The following is a 14,845-nucleotide window of genomic DNA, read 5'->3' on the forward strand; positions in this document are numbered from 1 at the left end:
TGGTATTTAAAGGAGTAAAGGGGTGAAAAGGATCCATGAGTACAAAAGAAAGCTGGAGAAGATATCTGTTTTCCTTGAGGGTTTGTAAACCCTCAAATCCAAGTGATCTATCCCAAGTTTATGATTCTCTGACATATACAGGTCAGAAAGAAATCATTTCCCTTTCAAGAACAGGAATAGAAGACATGATAAAAGAATAAAATCTTCCGTCGCTGCTATCCTCTGATAACTCTGATAAAGTTCCAAGATCAACAATCTTTAAGGTGAATCAAATCTGTACCTCTTAATTCATTTCCTAATTATGATGAGCATCAACTTCATACCTTGCCAAAAGGGCCCATAAGACCTACTGACTTTATTGCTGTTCTACAGCTGGCAATTGGAATAAGAGAGGTTATCTTCCCTGGCTCACAGAAGCCTCGCTTCTTTGATAATTGCGTGCCATGTGTCCTATAGCAAGGTGCTAAACAATTTATTTAAATATCAAGCATTTCAGTTGCTTGGCAGTAATCACATTGGTGAAGGGAGAAGGAGTGGTTTCCTTGAGTCATTGCACTTATCTTCCAGTTCTGGTACTGATTCAAAGGTGTTTTTCTCCCTTCCCATGGTGGTTTGCCCTTTTCTGAGGCATGCTGTAGCAGCAACTGTCGTCACTCTGGTAGGAACAGGGCTCCATAACTTATCTAAGATAGGAAACTTCAGAAGCATGGAAAATTGCTGGTGGGAAGTCAAATGAGTCATCTTCTGTTTGTGAATGGTCTAAGCAGCAGAAGCTTTCTCTGAGTCTTTAAGTCGCAGTGATAGTGTCCTTACACTCAGTACTGGAGGAATATGGATACCGGATGTTCTCCGGATGTTCTCTGGATACCCAGTACCCTGAGCTGGTGGAAGGGGATGGGGAGCAGGATGTGGCCCTCATTATCCATGAAGAACTGGTTGGTGACCTACTACGGCACTTAGATGTGCACAAGTCGATGGGGCCAGATGGGATCCACCCAAGGGTACTGAGGGAACTGGCAGAGGAGCTGGCCAAGCCGCTGTCCATCATTTATCAACAGTCCTGGCTATCGGGGGAGGTCCCAATCGACTGGCGGCTAGCAAACGTGACGCCCATCTACAAGAAGGGCCGGAGGGCAGACCCAGGAAACTACAGGCCTGTCAGTTTGACCTCAGTGCCAGGAAAGCTCATGGAGCAGATCCTCCTGAGAGTCATCATGCAGCACTTGAAGGGGAAGCAGGCGATCAGGCCCAGTCAGCATGGCTTTATGAAAGGCAGGTCATGCCTGACGAACCTGATCTCCTTCTATGACAGAGTGACGCGCTGGGTGGATGAGGGAAAGGCTGTGGATGTGGTCTACCTTGACTTCAGCAAGGCTTTTGACACCGTCTCCCACAGCATTCTCCTCAAGAAACTGGCTGCTCTTGGCTTGGACTGGCGCACGCTTCGTTGGGTTAGAAACTGGCTGGATAGCCGGGCCCAAAGAGTCGTGGTGAATGGAGCCAAGTCCAGTTGGAGGCCAGTCACTAGTGGCGTCCCCCAGGGCTCGGTGCTGGGGCCGGTCCTCTTTAATATCTTCATCGATGATCTGGACGAGGGCATCGAGTGCACCCTCAGTAAGTTCGCAGATGACACCAAGTTAGGTGCGTGTGTCGATCTGCTTGAGGGTAGGAAAGCTCTGCAGGAGGATCTGGATAGGCTGCACCGATGGGCTGAGGTCAACTGCATGAAGTTTAACAAGGCCAAGTGCCGGGTCCTGCACCTGGGGCGCAATAACCCCAAGCAGAGCTACAGGCTGGGAGAGGAATGGTTGGAAAGCTGCCAGGCAGAGAAGGACCTGGGAGTGATGGTGGACAGTCGGCTGAATATGAGCCAGCAGTGTGCTCAGGTGGCCAAGAAGGCCAACGGCATCCTGGCTTGTATTAGGAACAGCGTGACCAGCAGGGCTAGGGAGGTGATCGTCCCCCTGTACTCAGCTCTGGTGAGGCCGCACCTCGAGTACTGTGTTCAGTTTTGGGCCCCTCGCTACAAGAAGGACATCGAGGTGCTTGAGCGGGTGCAGAGAAGGGCGACGAAGCTGGTGAGGGGCCTGGAGAACAAGTCCTACGAGGAGCGGCTGAGGGAGCTGGGCTTGTTCAGCCTGGAGAAGAGGAGGCTCAGGGGTGACCTTATTGCTCTTTACAGATACCTTAAAGGAGGCTGTAGAGAGGTGGGGGTTGGCCTGTTCTCCCACGTGCCTGGTGACAGGACGAGGGGGAATGGGCTTAAGTTGAGCCAGGGGAGTTTTAGGCTAGATGTTAGGAAGAACTTCTTTACAGAAAGGGTTGTGAGGCATTGGAACAGGCTGCCCAGGGAAGTGGTGGAGTCACCATCCCTGGAAGTCTTCAAAAGACGCTTAGATGTAGAGCTTAGGGATATGGTTTAGTGGAGGGCTGTTAGCGTTAGGTTGGAGGTTGGACTCGATGACCTTGAGGTCTCTTCCAACCTAGAAAATTCTGTGATTCTGTGATTCTGTGATATCACCAGACTGGAGAAGAACCTGAACATTTTCTCCTTCCATCCTCCTTCTGATCCTCCAGTTACAGCTGTTTTCTCTAAAGATGTCCTTGGGCACTGTACACTCACCATATGCCTACACATGAACAGGGCTCATTCTTACTTGCCCCCATTTGAACCCCTGACAGTCAACCTTTCACCTCCATGTGTGTTTGGGGTACAAGTTGTGCCAACTATGCTTTTGCCTTACCTAGTATCTGACTTTCACAGGTCCAAGTTGTGTTTAAGACTTAGAGTAATCAAGAGCCATGCTCTGCAATGAAAAGAGAGCTCTCTGACAGCAATTTCAGAGTTCCCAATATCTGTGTGCATCTAACTTTATCTATGCCCAAAGAACAGGCTCGGTGATAGTATAATTGCATCTGTTTCTCAGCACCCCAAACACACTATTCACAGCAAACCTCCTTGCTTCCTGCTGCTGTAGTAACAAGTGCTCTTGAAAAGCCATGGCATGATTGTGACCTCAAGCCTGCAGGTCCTTCCTTCCAGACCAGGAATTACTTTGCGTTTAGCTTTCTACTGAAAGCACAACTATATTCCTTTCTCTTTACATCTGCTTTACAGGAATTTGTAACTTCTGTCCTTGTTCTGAAAACCAGGAAACTCAACAATTCACATTATGGAAAGGACTAATTATTTTAGCCTCTCTTTTTATTTTTAAAGGCTTTTTTTTTTCCTAATGTTTAATAGCCAATATTTTTCCATCTGGGAGAGTTTAAATAGCCTCTTTCATCAGGCAGGGCAACTCATAAAGAACATAAATATTTTGCTGTTCCTTGAAGGGCCATTTATACATATTGCTGGCATTGTTAGGAACACAGTGACTGAACACCAGATGATCAAACAGAAGGACTTCACCCAGTATTGATGTGGTCCTAACTGCGTTCTCCCCACACACATAATATTATCAGAATGCTAAAATCCCTGCTGTGTGCCTGCTGCACCACCTCCCTGAAGTGCCTGGAGTACTGACACACAGCAAGGCACAGAAGCTCAGAACAGCACAAAAAGCTTGGGCTTGGCTGCTGGTGGCCTGACTGATTTTTCTTTGCAGAAATCATAGGCACAAGTCCCCTAAAAGGAATGCCCATCCTCCTGGACAGTTTCTTCAGAGAGCGTGGTACTGATACTGCTTGATTTTGGTGACTGTCAACATAAGCAACATGAAATGAACAAGCTCCTTGTAGGCAAGTTGCTAATTCCAGTTTGATGAACCTCTTCATTTTAACCCACAAGCAATTTGCTTAAGCAGTTTTATAAAAATGGGTACCACGGGACCATGTAGCAGCAGTCAGAGTGGCTGAAACACTAACTAGATTTTCACTAATTAGATCAAGCTCCCTCACCTTCCCTCACTGACAGATTGTGAGGGTAAAGGGAGACCACCAAGGGGTATTAAGTGATGTGTGTATCAACTTCCTTAAATTGAAGCCAGGTACATACACATGGAGTGCATCTAATTTCTCTCTGATGACTAACCACCAGGAAATTCTGCATGATGTTACAGCAGAACTTCCTTCAAAAGTGTAGTGAAGATGGTGTGCAGCACTTACTGGGCAGAGACTTACAGTCCTGGGTAGTTCTTCACTTCTTAAACATTCTAAAGTTCCCTGATGAGGAAATATTTCTCAGAAAATCCACAGGAAAAGATTCCTGATCACACAGCACCTTCACTGAATCACACTCTGAGAAAGCTTTCTCCACGAAACAGCGTCGGAGAAATTGAAGTCTGAACTTCTGCTGCTGCACTCTCAGTTTTCTTTCCACGGGAGTTGCTTTGTTAATAGATCCATCCATCTTTGATCCAGTCACTGCACGTTAGAAGGCCATGGGGAACTGGCAAAGTGGGGAAGAGATCTAAGTCTTGAGCGAGTCCAAACACGCTTTGCAGTCTGCAGCAGCGAGAAAGGAAAATTCAGAGCTAAGTACCAGCAAGGGAGTAACAAAGCCCCTTGTAACTCACAAGTGAGCGTGGGCAGGAAAATCAGAAGGCCCAGAAAGGATGTGTGGAATTGCAGGGAGAGGCTCAGCACCACTGTGGCATATAACAGCACAGCTAGATGAGTTTTTTCCAGAGGGAAGTATCAAGAAAAAGGCATGCCCTGTGGTTCAGTAGAGTTTTTCTGCCTGTGCTGGACCTGCTGCCATCCAGGGATTTTTCAAGATGCACAGCCAAACGTTCATGACATAGGTCTGGACATCCCCCTAACCATTAACGTAGTCAGTCTGCTTTGTCTGCTTAGACAGCAAGTTTTGTAACTGTTGAAGACAACAACTGCCAGTTACCATGGTGAGACCTGAAGCATCATTACATTAAATATGAATTTAACAGAAAAACTGTTCGTAGGCAGTAGATGGAAGATTTTAGATATATGTTCTATTTGCTGAGAAAATACTATTACATAGGACAAGAAAACAGGAACTTTGAAAGCAAAGTCCTACTCCTGTGATTCCAGCAGTCCATGTGAAGATGAGGAACCTGGCCTACAGGTGTCCTGTATGGATCCTAATTAGCAAGCCTGCAGCCAGTGAGGAAGTTAGGAAGGTCAGGCACAGCCCTCAAGCACACGGCCGTACAGCCCTGTCTCAAGGCTTGCCAGAGGCATTTGTGAGAACACCTGAACCCACACATCACCACAAGGCTCTCGAGTTCCAGCTCTGATAGGGCTTGCTGATAGAGAGCAACGCAAGCCACAAGGCAGCTAATTAACCTTAGCAGATAAGAGCTTTTATGGAGAAATTTCAAAGCACTTTTCAAAGGAAGGAAGTCATCCAGCATACAAGAGGGGACAGTCAGGCACAAAGCAGGGACGTGACTTGCCTGGCAGTAGTCAGGAGGCTCAGAAGAACCTGAAGTCACCACGCTGCTCATGCTCTGGGGCAGATTTATTCTGCCAAACAAAGCTTCTAACAGCCTTTGTTTTAAATCTTTGAATACTTTTTCCTGTTTTCTGTTTTTAGCTACCACATAACATTGCTGTGCATAAATAGATGATGATGATTTTTATTGCTGGGTCACAGATGAAGAGTCTGAAGGAAAGGACAATACAAACACTAAGCAGATTAGTCTCAGAATTGGTCTCAGAACACAAATCTCAGTTCTTCTTTCTACCCTCTATGGTGACACACAGCTCGAGAGCCACATATGGTGTGGTCAATGCATTCTGCTTGCTTTTAACAGATGAAGGCTGTACCTTACAGCTCTACATGACAGGGATAGTGGCAGTCTAATCTGGGGGGGGGAAGGACAGGAACAGTGTTCGGGTTCTGTTTGTTTTTAATGGAAACTACAACAACAAAAAGAAAGTACCAAGGATGTAAAGTTAAGCAAGTATTAAGATGTTGGGAAGTGAGAATAGAAACTTCCATTGCTTTCAGCTCAAACAGGTTTTGTCTTAACAGATTTCAAGCTGTCTTTCTCCACATGGAGTAGATTCTATCCTTGCAGTTGCCATAAAATGCCTATGGAAGACACAGAAACAGTGGCATTGTTTTTTGGTGGTGGTGGTGGTTTTGTTTGGTTGGTTTTGTTTTGCTAAATGGAAGGTCATTTGCACTTCCTTCTTTTCATTTCTTTTCTGGCACTGCGTCAAGATCCCAAAACCAGATTTACATAAGTGCTGAAATACACGTACCTTAATGGAAACATGCTTTAAACATCTCAGCTTTTTTTATAATTGTCAATTTAAAAATTAAATAATCAATATCTCAGATTAGGAAAGAGGGTAAATTTGCATTTCTCTGTGCTTCAATCATCTCTGAAGAGAAATAACAGCTCTGTTAAAATTCACAGCGTTTTTGGGAACATGGAAATATGTAAGTACCAAAAACAGTTACGAGAAAAATGAATACTTTTTTGTAAAATGAGTTTTAGATCGTGCACATTAAATAAGGAAAAGGAACACTCACTTCCTGAATGCTGCAACATTTTGTTAGCAGAACACTGAGAAGCCTCTTTTATTCCTTTTCACATCATATAAGGTTGTTTATGTTCTTGCTATTAAAATGGTGCACATCTGCATGCAAGCCAGGTTTGTCTTTCCGTTTCCTGCTCAGCAGCCTATTCAGTGAGCCACAATGCAGGCAGTCCAAATTTTACCCACAGTTTAGACCAAACCTGTGACAAACCTGATGCATCTCCATCTCCTAACCCCATCGTTTTGAACAGCAGCTGGTTTTCAAAAACATTAAGGGCAGAGACAGGAGAGCTGACTACTGACTCTGAAGTGGCAGGCTGTGCTGATCCTAGCTCCCCTTCTGTACTCACTACTACAGATCTGAAGCAACAAAAAAGTAGAGAAAGAAGACAGTTGTGCCCACCTCAGCCAGAGCAGCAGAGAAGTGATTACAGTTCTTGTGCATCAGATGGTACGCGTTGCCTTTGTACTCCTTGCCCAGTTCTTCCATGATCTTATCCACATCTTCTTCTGTGAAGTCTGTGGTGCCCAAGGCAATGGATTCTCTAGTTAAGAACAAAACACAACAAAAAAAAACATGGAAAGCTACAGTGCAGAGAGTGATACGTACCCAGGGAAAAGAAAACAAAGCAATGGCAAGAAGGCCAGGTGTAAGACACTGGCATGAATATCCGGGGCTATCAGAGAGACCCTTACTAACAAAATGGCATACTAATATCCTCAAAAAATATCCTTTTTATCTACAAAGCTGGTTACAGCACAGAACCAGTCCTGAGAGCCTCCTGCTCACACAAGGGAAGTCTCAGCTGCACGGGTCTGCTTGCTTCCCACTCTGCCCACAGCCCCTCTGCAGAAGCTTTCAGCAGGACAGAGGAGATGCTTTTCCCTTGATGGAGAGTGTTTCCACAGTGTGGGCCAGGAAGGAGCAGACAGTTCTATGCATAAACATATTGTTTCTCCCAATATTCATTCAATAGTGTTCATTCCTCTACAAGTCTTCAACATCCCTCAATGTAAACTGGCAGTGTGTGAAGGTCAAGTTCCAGCTGCCATGGGCAGTTCCTTGAACCACAGCCCCAAAGCCTGAACACCTTGAACAGCGCCTTAATGAAGTATCCTCTCAGTTTCCTCTAGCAGCTGGCCTGTCCTTTGTGATAGTGTAGCAATAAACCCAGGAGATGACTTGTCATACTCCATGCAACATCCACAAATAGGTGATGCTCATGAAAAGACAAGCTTTCTGTTCCCCTCTGCACTGGCTCTGCATAACACACAGCTACTCCCATTCTTGCTGACAGATGAAACCAGGAGTACAGAAAGCAAAGAAAATTGGAAGAGAGAACTACATTCATTTGTAAGGCATTTGTACACATTTAAACTCTGCCAAACACAGTTCAGCACTGCTCCCTGTCTGTTGTACACCCTTTAATCTGCCTTCAAAACCCCTGCAGGGCTGCCTTTGAACCAGGATCATGTAAAGGAGGGAGTGAGGGTGCTAATGAGAGGGAGAGGGAGACCCAGAGGAGAGGACTTCCCCTCTCCCTCTGATAGCTGTCATTGTAGGGGGAGCAGGGAAGACGTAGAAAAGGGCCCTTACTTGAATTTAAAGGTCTCGCCAAGCTCTACCGCACTGCCAGGTGTGATCTCGAAAATCCCACTGAAAGGGTAGGGATGCCCTCCATAGGCAAACTCTGATGAGGAAAGAAACAGACTGTGAGTAATCAAATGAACGCTGTGTCAGGAAGAAGTCTATGGCAGCTGTCTGCGTGGCTCAGCATCAGCACCAGGGGCTGGGCTATTGCTAAAGTCAGCCTCAGCCAGTTTCTCTTTCCAGGTACCTATCAGCCCGAGGATACTCTCACAGCCTCAGCTCCAGAGCAGGCTCCACCAATGCTAATACTAGTGGTTGCACAGCTAATTAGCAGCTAGTGCTGCTAATCTGCTCCTCGACACCAGGCAAGCTCTCCAGGTCTGTCTCTGTGCCTATATAGGCCAGTGGGAAGTTCTGTGGTGGAGGCATCTGGAAACACTGTGAGGCGGTCGGTGGTGGCACCGAGCTAGAAGAAATCTTTTCTAGAGTAGGGAGAAATCAGTCCCCTTCTTCCAGATGGCAGCACAGCAGGCAGCTACGGGGAATTCTTTGTAGGGAAAAAAAAAAAAAAAAAAAAGCTGATTACACGCTGCTGCCTTAGCACGTGGGCTGAGCCTGGAGGCCCCTCCGTGTTATACAGGCCACTTTGCATGGTCTGTGAAAGCTGCTGTGCTCACGACAGAACACAGCACCCCAGGGATTTTTATCTGCTGCACGGCACTAGCTAAAAATACCATGAGTGAGGTAACCCCAGTCATTCCCATTTAACACTGGCTGAAGAGGGCAACAAGAAGTCTGTGATGCTGTTCCATCCTTTGGCTTCGCTGTGCTACAGCTGTTTTTCCAGATACCTTGGGTGCTGTAATCAGCCTCAACCCCATCCAGACAATTTCAAAAAGCCTTGCAAAACATTTTATTTTTTCTTTTAATTCTGCTGTTTGAAAATAAAAATTTCTAAGATCTGGAGATGCAAATTCTAAGACTTCTAAAGCACAGACATTCATACAGAATTACTGCAAAGCTGGTTTATTCTGGCATGGAATTAGTACAAACATCCTTATGCAGGTTTTAAGACAGCCACTGATCTGCATCTCTTCCCCCTCCCCAGACTCTCCTCCTCCTTTGTTGCAGGTCTTTCCAGTGTTGTTTGGTCCTCCCTCCCTATCTGCCAGCCTGCTACACACCTGCACAAGCTATAGAGGCTGCAATTACATGCTGAAGATACAAAGAGCTACTTTATTCACGGCAGAACTGCACAAGTTCCAGCTGGACTCCACAATGGACTCTAAAACAAAGCTGGCTGAGTTTCTCACTCCTTGCCAAAAGCTATGCATTTGGGATTTTTTTCTGTATCAGACTAGCCATGCAATTTTCTCTCTGTTCTACAGGTAATGAAAAGGAAATGCTTCATACCTCTGCCGTAGATCTCGATGCCAGAGTGGAAGACACCAATCCCCAAGGTGGAGGTGTATTCATTTATCCAGTACTACAGTGAGAAAAAAAGGCACATTTGGGAGCATTAGCAGAAAAAAAGAAAAAAAAAAAATACATGATCTTGCCCTGGGGCATATACCCCTATCTCCCTTCCTCAAAGCAGCTTCTCTTAAGGACAATGATAATTTTGAAATTTTCCTGAGACAAATTCAGGTTCCTTATAGAGCAACAGAAGTGGGCACTGTGTTTATACAGCTGGCTGGGATTACATCTCCAAAAAAAATGCTCATCTAATCCTTTCCACGTAAGGCATTTTCCTATATTAAGATACAACTAGACCTGAACCTGCATAAACCCAGCTTCCATAGGATATGTGATTATTCAACTCTTTTTTCCCTTAACTAGCTAACCATTTCCCCTCCATTCCAATTTGCTCATCTTATTTTCAAAATACTGAAGATCTTGAGTTAAAGCACTCCCAAATATTTTCTGTACACTGTTTTACAACACCTCCCAACATCTTACTTCTTAATCAGTTAGTTTTAGGCATGTTTATTTAGGCAATGAGATCTTGGAGAGAAATCTATTCCTCATGTAAGTCAGAGAAGCACCATTTAGTAGTTCTCTATATCTCCAAGATGACCACAACTTCACCCGAGTTTGAGACAAATTTTCAAGAGGAGCTGTTAAATGACTTTGTTGCTTTGGAGTCCATCTCCTCCCCACTAAATATAGAGCAGAGGAATGCTACAGCACGCATGCACCGCTCCTCCACCAGCACTGCTCAGGGCCTGTTTCCACCATACCGTGAAGGACAGTGCAGACATCCAAGCAAACCCCAGCTAATTCTGGAGTGGGAAGCCATACGGCCATGCCAGGGCAGTGCTGCACTGGAGATAACGAGCCCTGCTCTGCACAAGTATTTATTAGGTTAGCTGCAGAGCTGTGCTGCCACAGAAATGATGTCTTCAGGCAATGAGTGGAAACCGCCAGCGCCTGGTATATTTACAGTTCGCTTATGGCAGTGAAAATGCATCTCTACTAACTCTGAGCAACCCAATTCCTATTGCAATCAAGCAGTGCAAGGAAGTGAATGCTGTTGACTTATCCCTGCACAACAACACGACAGGCTCATTAAGCTAAAATTCCCTTACGGATCTGGCAACAGCTTCAGGTGGAGCCAGAATCGGCTGCAGCACCCCTGGTGCCTGGCGACGCTGAGCTGCCACGGTATGAGCATGGACCCCTCCGCTCTAGGCAAGCAGAGGTCTGGCACACTCCATCTACGTTCCTCACTCTGCTTGCTTATGCATTTTTGATGACTGCATTGAATGCGGTAGCTCTGTAAATCATCAGGAAACGCTTTCTGCACGACCACTGCGACTCAGGAAAAGCGTAGGCCCAAGCCTGACTTGACATGGGGTTGGTCAGTATGGATACCTTGAGCTGTGTCCCCCAAAACGCCTGCTTCTGGCAGTACAGCACTTTCCTTTCCCTTCAGGACACCCTGTAATGCTCCTTGTTTTTTGAGTTTTGGTATCATAAATGATGTGTTACTGCAGGACACCAGCAAACCTCCTGACCCAAGCTGGACCCCTGCCCACTGCTCTCTTCAACCCTCGTATCACCTCCACTTCTCTCTTCAGTGAATTACACAAACTCTTGGGGTTTTGGACAGATCAGAGCACTGGACTGGAGCTAGATTAAGTAGCTCTCAACCTCCGCCAGTTGAGATGAGGCACTAGCAGTGAACCCTATTTTTGAGGGCCACAGCTGGTATTTAGGGATAAACAGCCCCTTGCCTTCTGCTGCTCTTCCCCACATCCCTGCTCTGACTGGAGAGGATGACACAGAGCTGGAGGCTGCATGGAGGAACCCACACAACACCAGCCACATCTCCTGAGAAGACCAAAGCCCGTTTCTTTCTTCTCTCTCTTCAGTTCTCTTCAGACTCCCAGATGGCCTCAGTAAGCTTCAGAGAAGCACTGGTTTCCAGAGAGCCCCGCTGTAACTGCTCCCAGAGGGCAAGGTAAGGAGGTTGCCTTCGTCCCTCAGGCCAAGCTGCTGTCTCACAGCAGCACTCCAGGCACAACGTGCCCAGGTCACACCAGCTGCTTTGCTCAGAGGAGTAACAGCAAGCTTTATTTTAAGTTGGAATCATTCTTGCCAGTTATCAAAGTCAGGGCTACCTGCAGGGGCTGCTCAGCATCAGGCTTTGTACTTCAGACGTGAAATGGGAACTGAAAGCCACTTCCAGCTATAGCTCTTCCTTCTTCTGTGGCATCCAAACAACAAATAAGTAGAAAAACAGGACAAATAACGCACTAAACATGACCACCGTGTGTGTGCAGAGTGCTGTCGGGCCACAAAGCCCTCTTTGTCCACCACCCACCGGCACCATTCCTGTTCCCAGCAGAGCCACAGCCCCAGAACCACCCCATCACATGGACTCCTCTGCATTCTTCGCTATGAGTCCCTTTAACAAACTATTATGGACCTAACTTAACCTCAGCCACAGCTGAATTTCACCTGAACAGAAGCAATATGGGTTTAGTGCTTCCTTTCAGATAACCTTGACAACACAGGGGTGTTAGTGAAGTGGGACCTGATTTGCATCTTAGATAATACTGAGGATTTCTGTTTGCAGTGAACTGTTAGCAAGACCGAAATGCAAAGCAGCTCTGAATCACGGCTGCTGCTGTCCTCAGCTCACCCCCATCTCCAGGGTGCTGCAGAATCTGCCGCTGGTGTGCGACCGAACGCGCAACAAACGCTTCACGGCACTTTGGCACAGCCCACGGGTTGTCTCAGGAGGAAGCTGTGCTGAAGCGAACATGTCAGTCACTTGCTGAGCTGGAAGAGAGAATCCAAGCCAGATTTGAAGCCAGGTTTGTACACACATGCACGAGCTGGCCTCGTTTTCCAAGGGCTTTGCAGTTCTGAGCATAAGAATAGCAGCAACAGTCAGCAAATACTCATCTCTTGAGTAAATTGGCTATATCTTAGATTTAAAAAAAAAAAAAAAAAAAAAAACAACACAACCTACAGCCTGTTCTGAGCCAGCTGAAAGAGCTATGGAATTGAATTCAGCAGTATCTTAAAGGGACTTGTGATTCATAGCTGCATTGCATGCTGCCTGCAAAATTGTGTCATAAACCCTGCAGAAAGGACTTGGAGCAATCTGTCTTGTTTCCACCTTCAGCCAAGACAGAGAACAGCTCAGAAGTGAAGAGAGGCAAAGAGGAAGGCTAGCCAGGCTTCACAAAAACTGGAGATAGCCCAGGACTTAAAATTCAGACCCAGAGAGGAACCTCTTCTCATTTTGCATTATACAAATTAAGAGTTTTTCATGCAAGTCCCTGATGAAGTAGAATTTGAAGTTTTCTGTTTTTTATTCAAGCCATCTCTGATTTCACAGTTGGTTTGGTTCAAAGTGTCCAGTGAGAGTTCAGATTCTGGTGGATACTCTGAGTCAGTTGTGTTATTCACTTTGTTTTATTTATTCTGTTTATTCATCTTTCATACTCAGAGATAGAAGTGAAACTAGGACAGCGAATATCCCAAATTTGAAGAAACAAAACTAAAAAGCTTCATTATATTGATATGCTTCTGGAAGGTCTGGGACAGAGGAGCAGATAGCACGATCCTTGTAGATTATGAACCAGTAAATAACCAAATCTCCTCCTCCATCTGCACATAATTCAGTAGCATTGCTTCCTTTTCCCTGCGAATCAATTGGCAAAACTTTGCTTCTAGGAGCAAGAGAACAGTAATGGGGGACCAGAGCTACAGATAATATTGTGACACTACTGGTGTGTATAGAGAGTGTTAAGGGACTGAAGGAAATGGTCAGATCCCCTCACACTCTGCTAGTCTGCAGAGCATGAAGCACTCCTGACAACATGAGTCCCATCACAGACTATCTGCCCTACTCCTGGGCTTGAGTTCAATCCTCTCCTTTTTGAGAGCCAAGTCACATACCATCACACCAAGTCCTCCCTTGCAGAGGTGACATCTCCTGTCCACAGGATGGGGGAGCTGGCTCACTGCAGAAGAGACCCTTGGCTTGACAGATCCCAGGGGAGGACACTCAGGGCTCCAGCCGCTACTAGTGTACTCCATGACGGAGTTAGTCAGACAGCCAAGGAGCATTCCTTCACTCCTCTGCCTTTAATACACTACGCAAACTTCGTGCAAAATGTTTTTTCCTGGAGGCTTTGTCTTGGCCTTTGCAGTGCTTGGCCTCTGCTGTTAACTTACCTAGGCAGCTCCATGAAAACTTGCAGAGGAGCGTGAGCAGTCATAAATGCACTGAAAAAAAAATGCACTGATATGACTATCAGTCGTATCTCAAACACCAGAAAAATCCCTGCAACATTAAAGCTCAAACCAAAAGCCAGTATTAAATGCAACATCAGATTGATGCAAGAGGCCAGTCAGGAAGGATCAAAGTAGTATCTGGCATTATTTTCTGAGATTTGTTGATCCAGATGTGAAATATGAGAGTAGAAAAAAACATAGAGGTGAAGCTAGAAATCACTTCAGGAAATCCATCAATGAAATCTCAACCCTACACAGTCAGGTAGAAAATGTTCAGCAACTTCAGAAGAGTTTCACTGTCCCCAATACATTTTTCTGAACCAGGATCTTGGGCCCGTATAGGTGGAAGGAAAGAGCCTGAAACAGCTCACAGACTATTCCCTGAGCAATGCTTGTAGTTAGTGGTGAAGGAAGCATTATCTCACTACAGACATGCAGGACAGCAGGCTTCTGATAGATCTTTGCCAAGAGCCTTCAGTCATATTGCAGCAGTATTCACTCATGTCCTTAGGCATGTGCACAGTTCTGCCAATGTGTCTCGATCCTTTTGCTGTTCACTCCTGGCCTAGAGCTCTAGTAATAAAAACCCACTATCACGTGGCGTGACATCAAATTATACAGCACGGCTGCTGTTAGTAAGTTTTCTTTAGCAATTGGATGAGACCCAAGCTCATTTCAGTGTGACCTGCGTCTCTTTTACGCTCAGTTCTCCGGAGTTCCAAGGTCTGTAAATTAACCAAGTTTAAAATGCTATTTTCCTAATATGCCGTGAATACAGATTAAGCGTGAAAGGATTTAAATGCATTCAGGCAGAACAGCAACTAATAAAAAAATAAGAAGCCTAACAGGATACTGAGAGGAGGAGTGATGACAAAGACCTGTCTTTGGTACTTCATACCTGGGAAAAGCTGTCTGGAGAGGTGTTCACCCTACAGCACACACAGAACATGACTCTTCCCAGCCGGAGGATCACCTCCTATGCCAGGCTCTTTTGCTGCTGGCAAAAGGTATCAGTCTTCAAGGCCTCTG

The 14,845-nt window shown here is 45.8% G+C and overlaps 1 protein-coding gene across 5 annotated transcripts in view; it reads right to left on the minus strand.

Moving 5' to 3' along the window:
* LOC311437080 (deubiquitinase DESI2-like) overlaps positions 1-14,845 on the minus strand; it is a 69,404-nt gene that overhangs the window by 11,463 nt on the left and 43,096 nt on the right. For 3 of the 5 annotated variants that reach the window (XM_084519917.1, XM_084519914.1, XM_084519918.1), the window contains exons 2-4: positions 9,476-9,548; positions 8,069-8,162; positions 6,875-7,016 (exon numbers count right to left, since the gene is read on the minus strand). In XM_084519917.1, coding sequence (XP_084376043.1) covers positions 6,875-7,016; positions 8,069-8,162; positions 9,476-9,548 — 309 coding nt within the window. Of the gene's footprint in view, positions 1-6,874; positions 7,017-8,068; positions 8,163-9,475; positions 9,549-12,209; positions 12,350-14,845 lie in introns of all 5 variants that reach the window. The other 2 variants (XM_084519915.1, XM_084519916.1) reach the window with 1 other exon arrangement.

The sequence above is a fragment of the Aythya ferina genome, assembly GCF_964211825.1.
Source record: "Aythya ferina genome assembly, chromosome: 5".
Taxonomy (NCBI): Eukaryota; Metazoa; Chordata; class Aves; order Anseriformes; family Anatidae; genus Aythya; species Aythya ferina.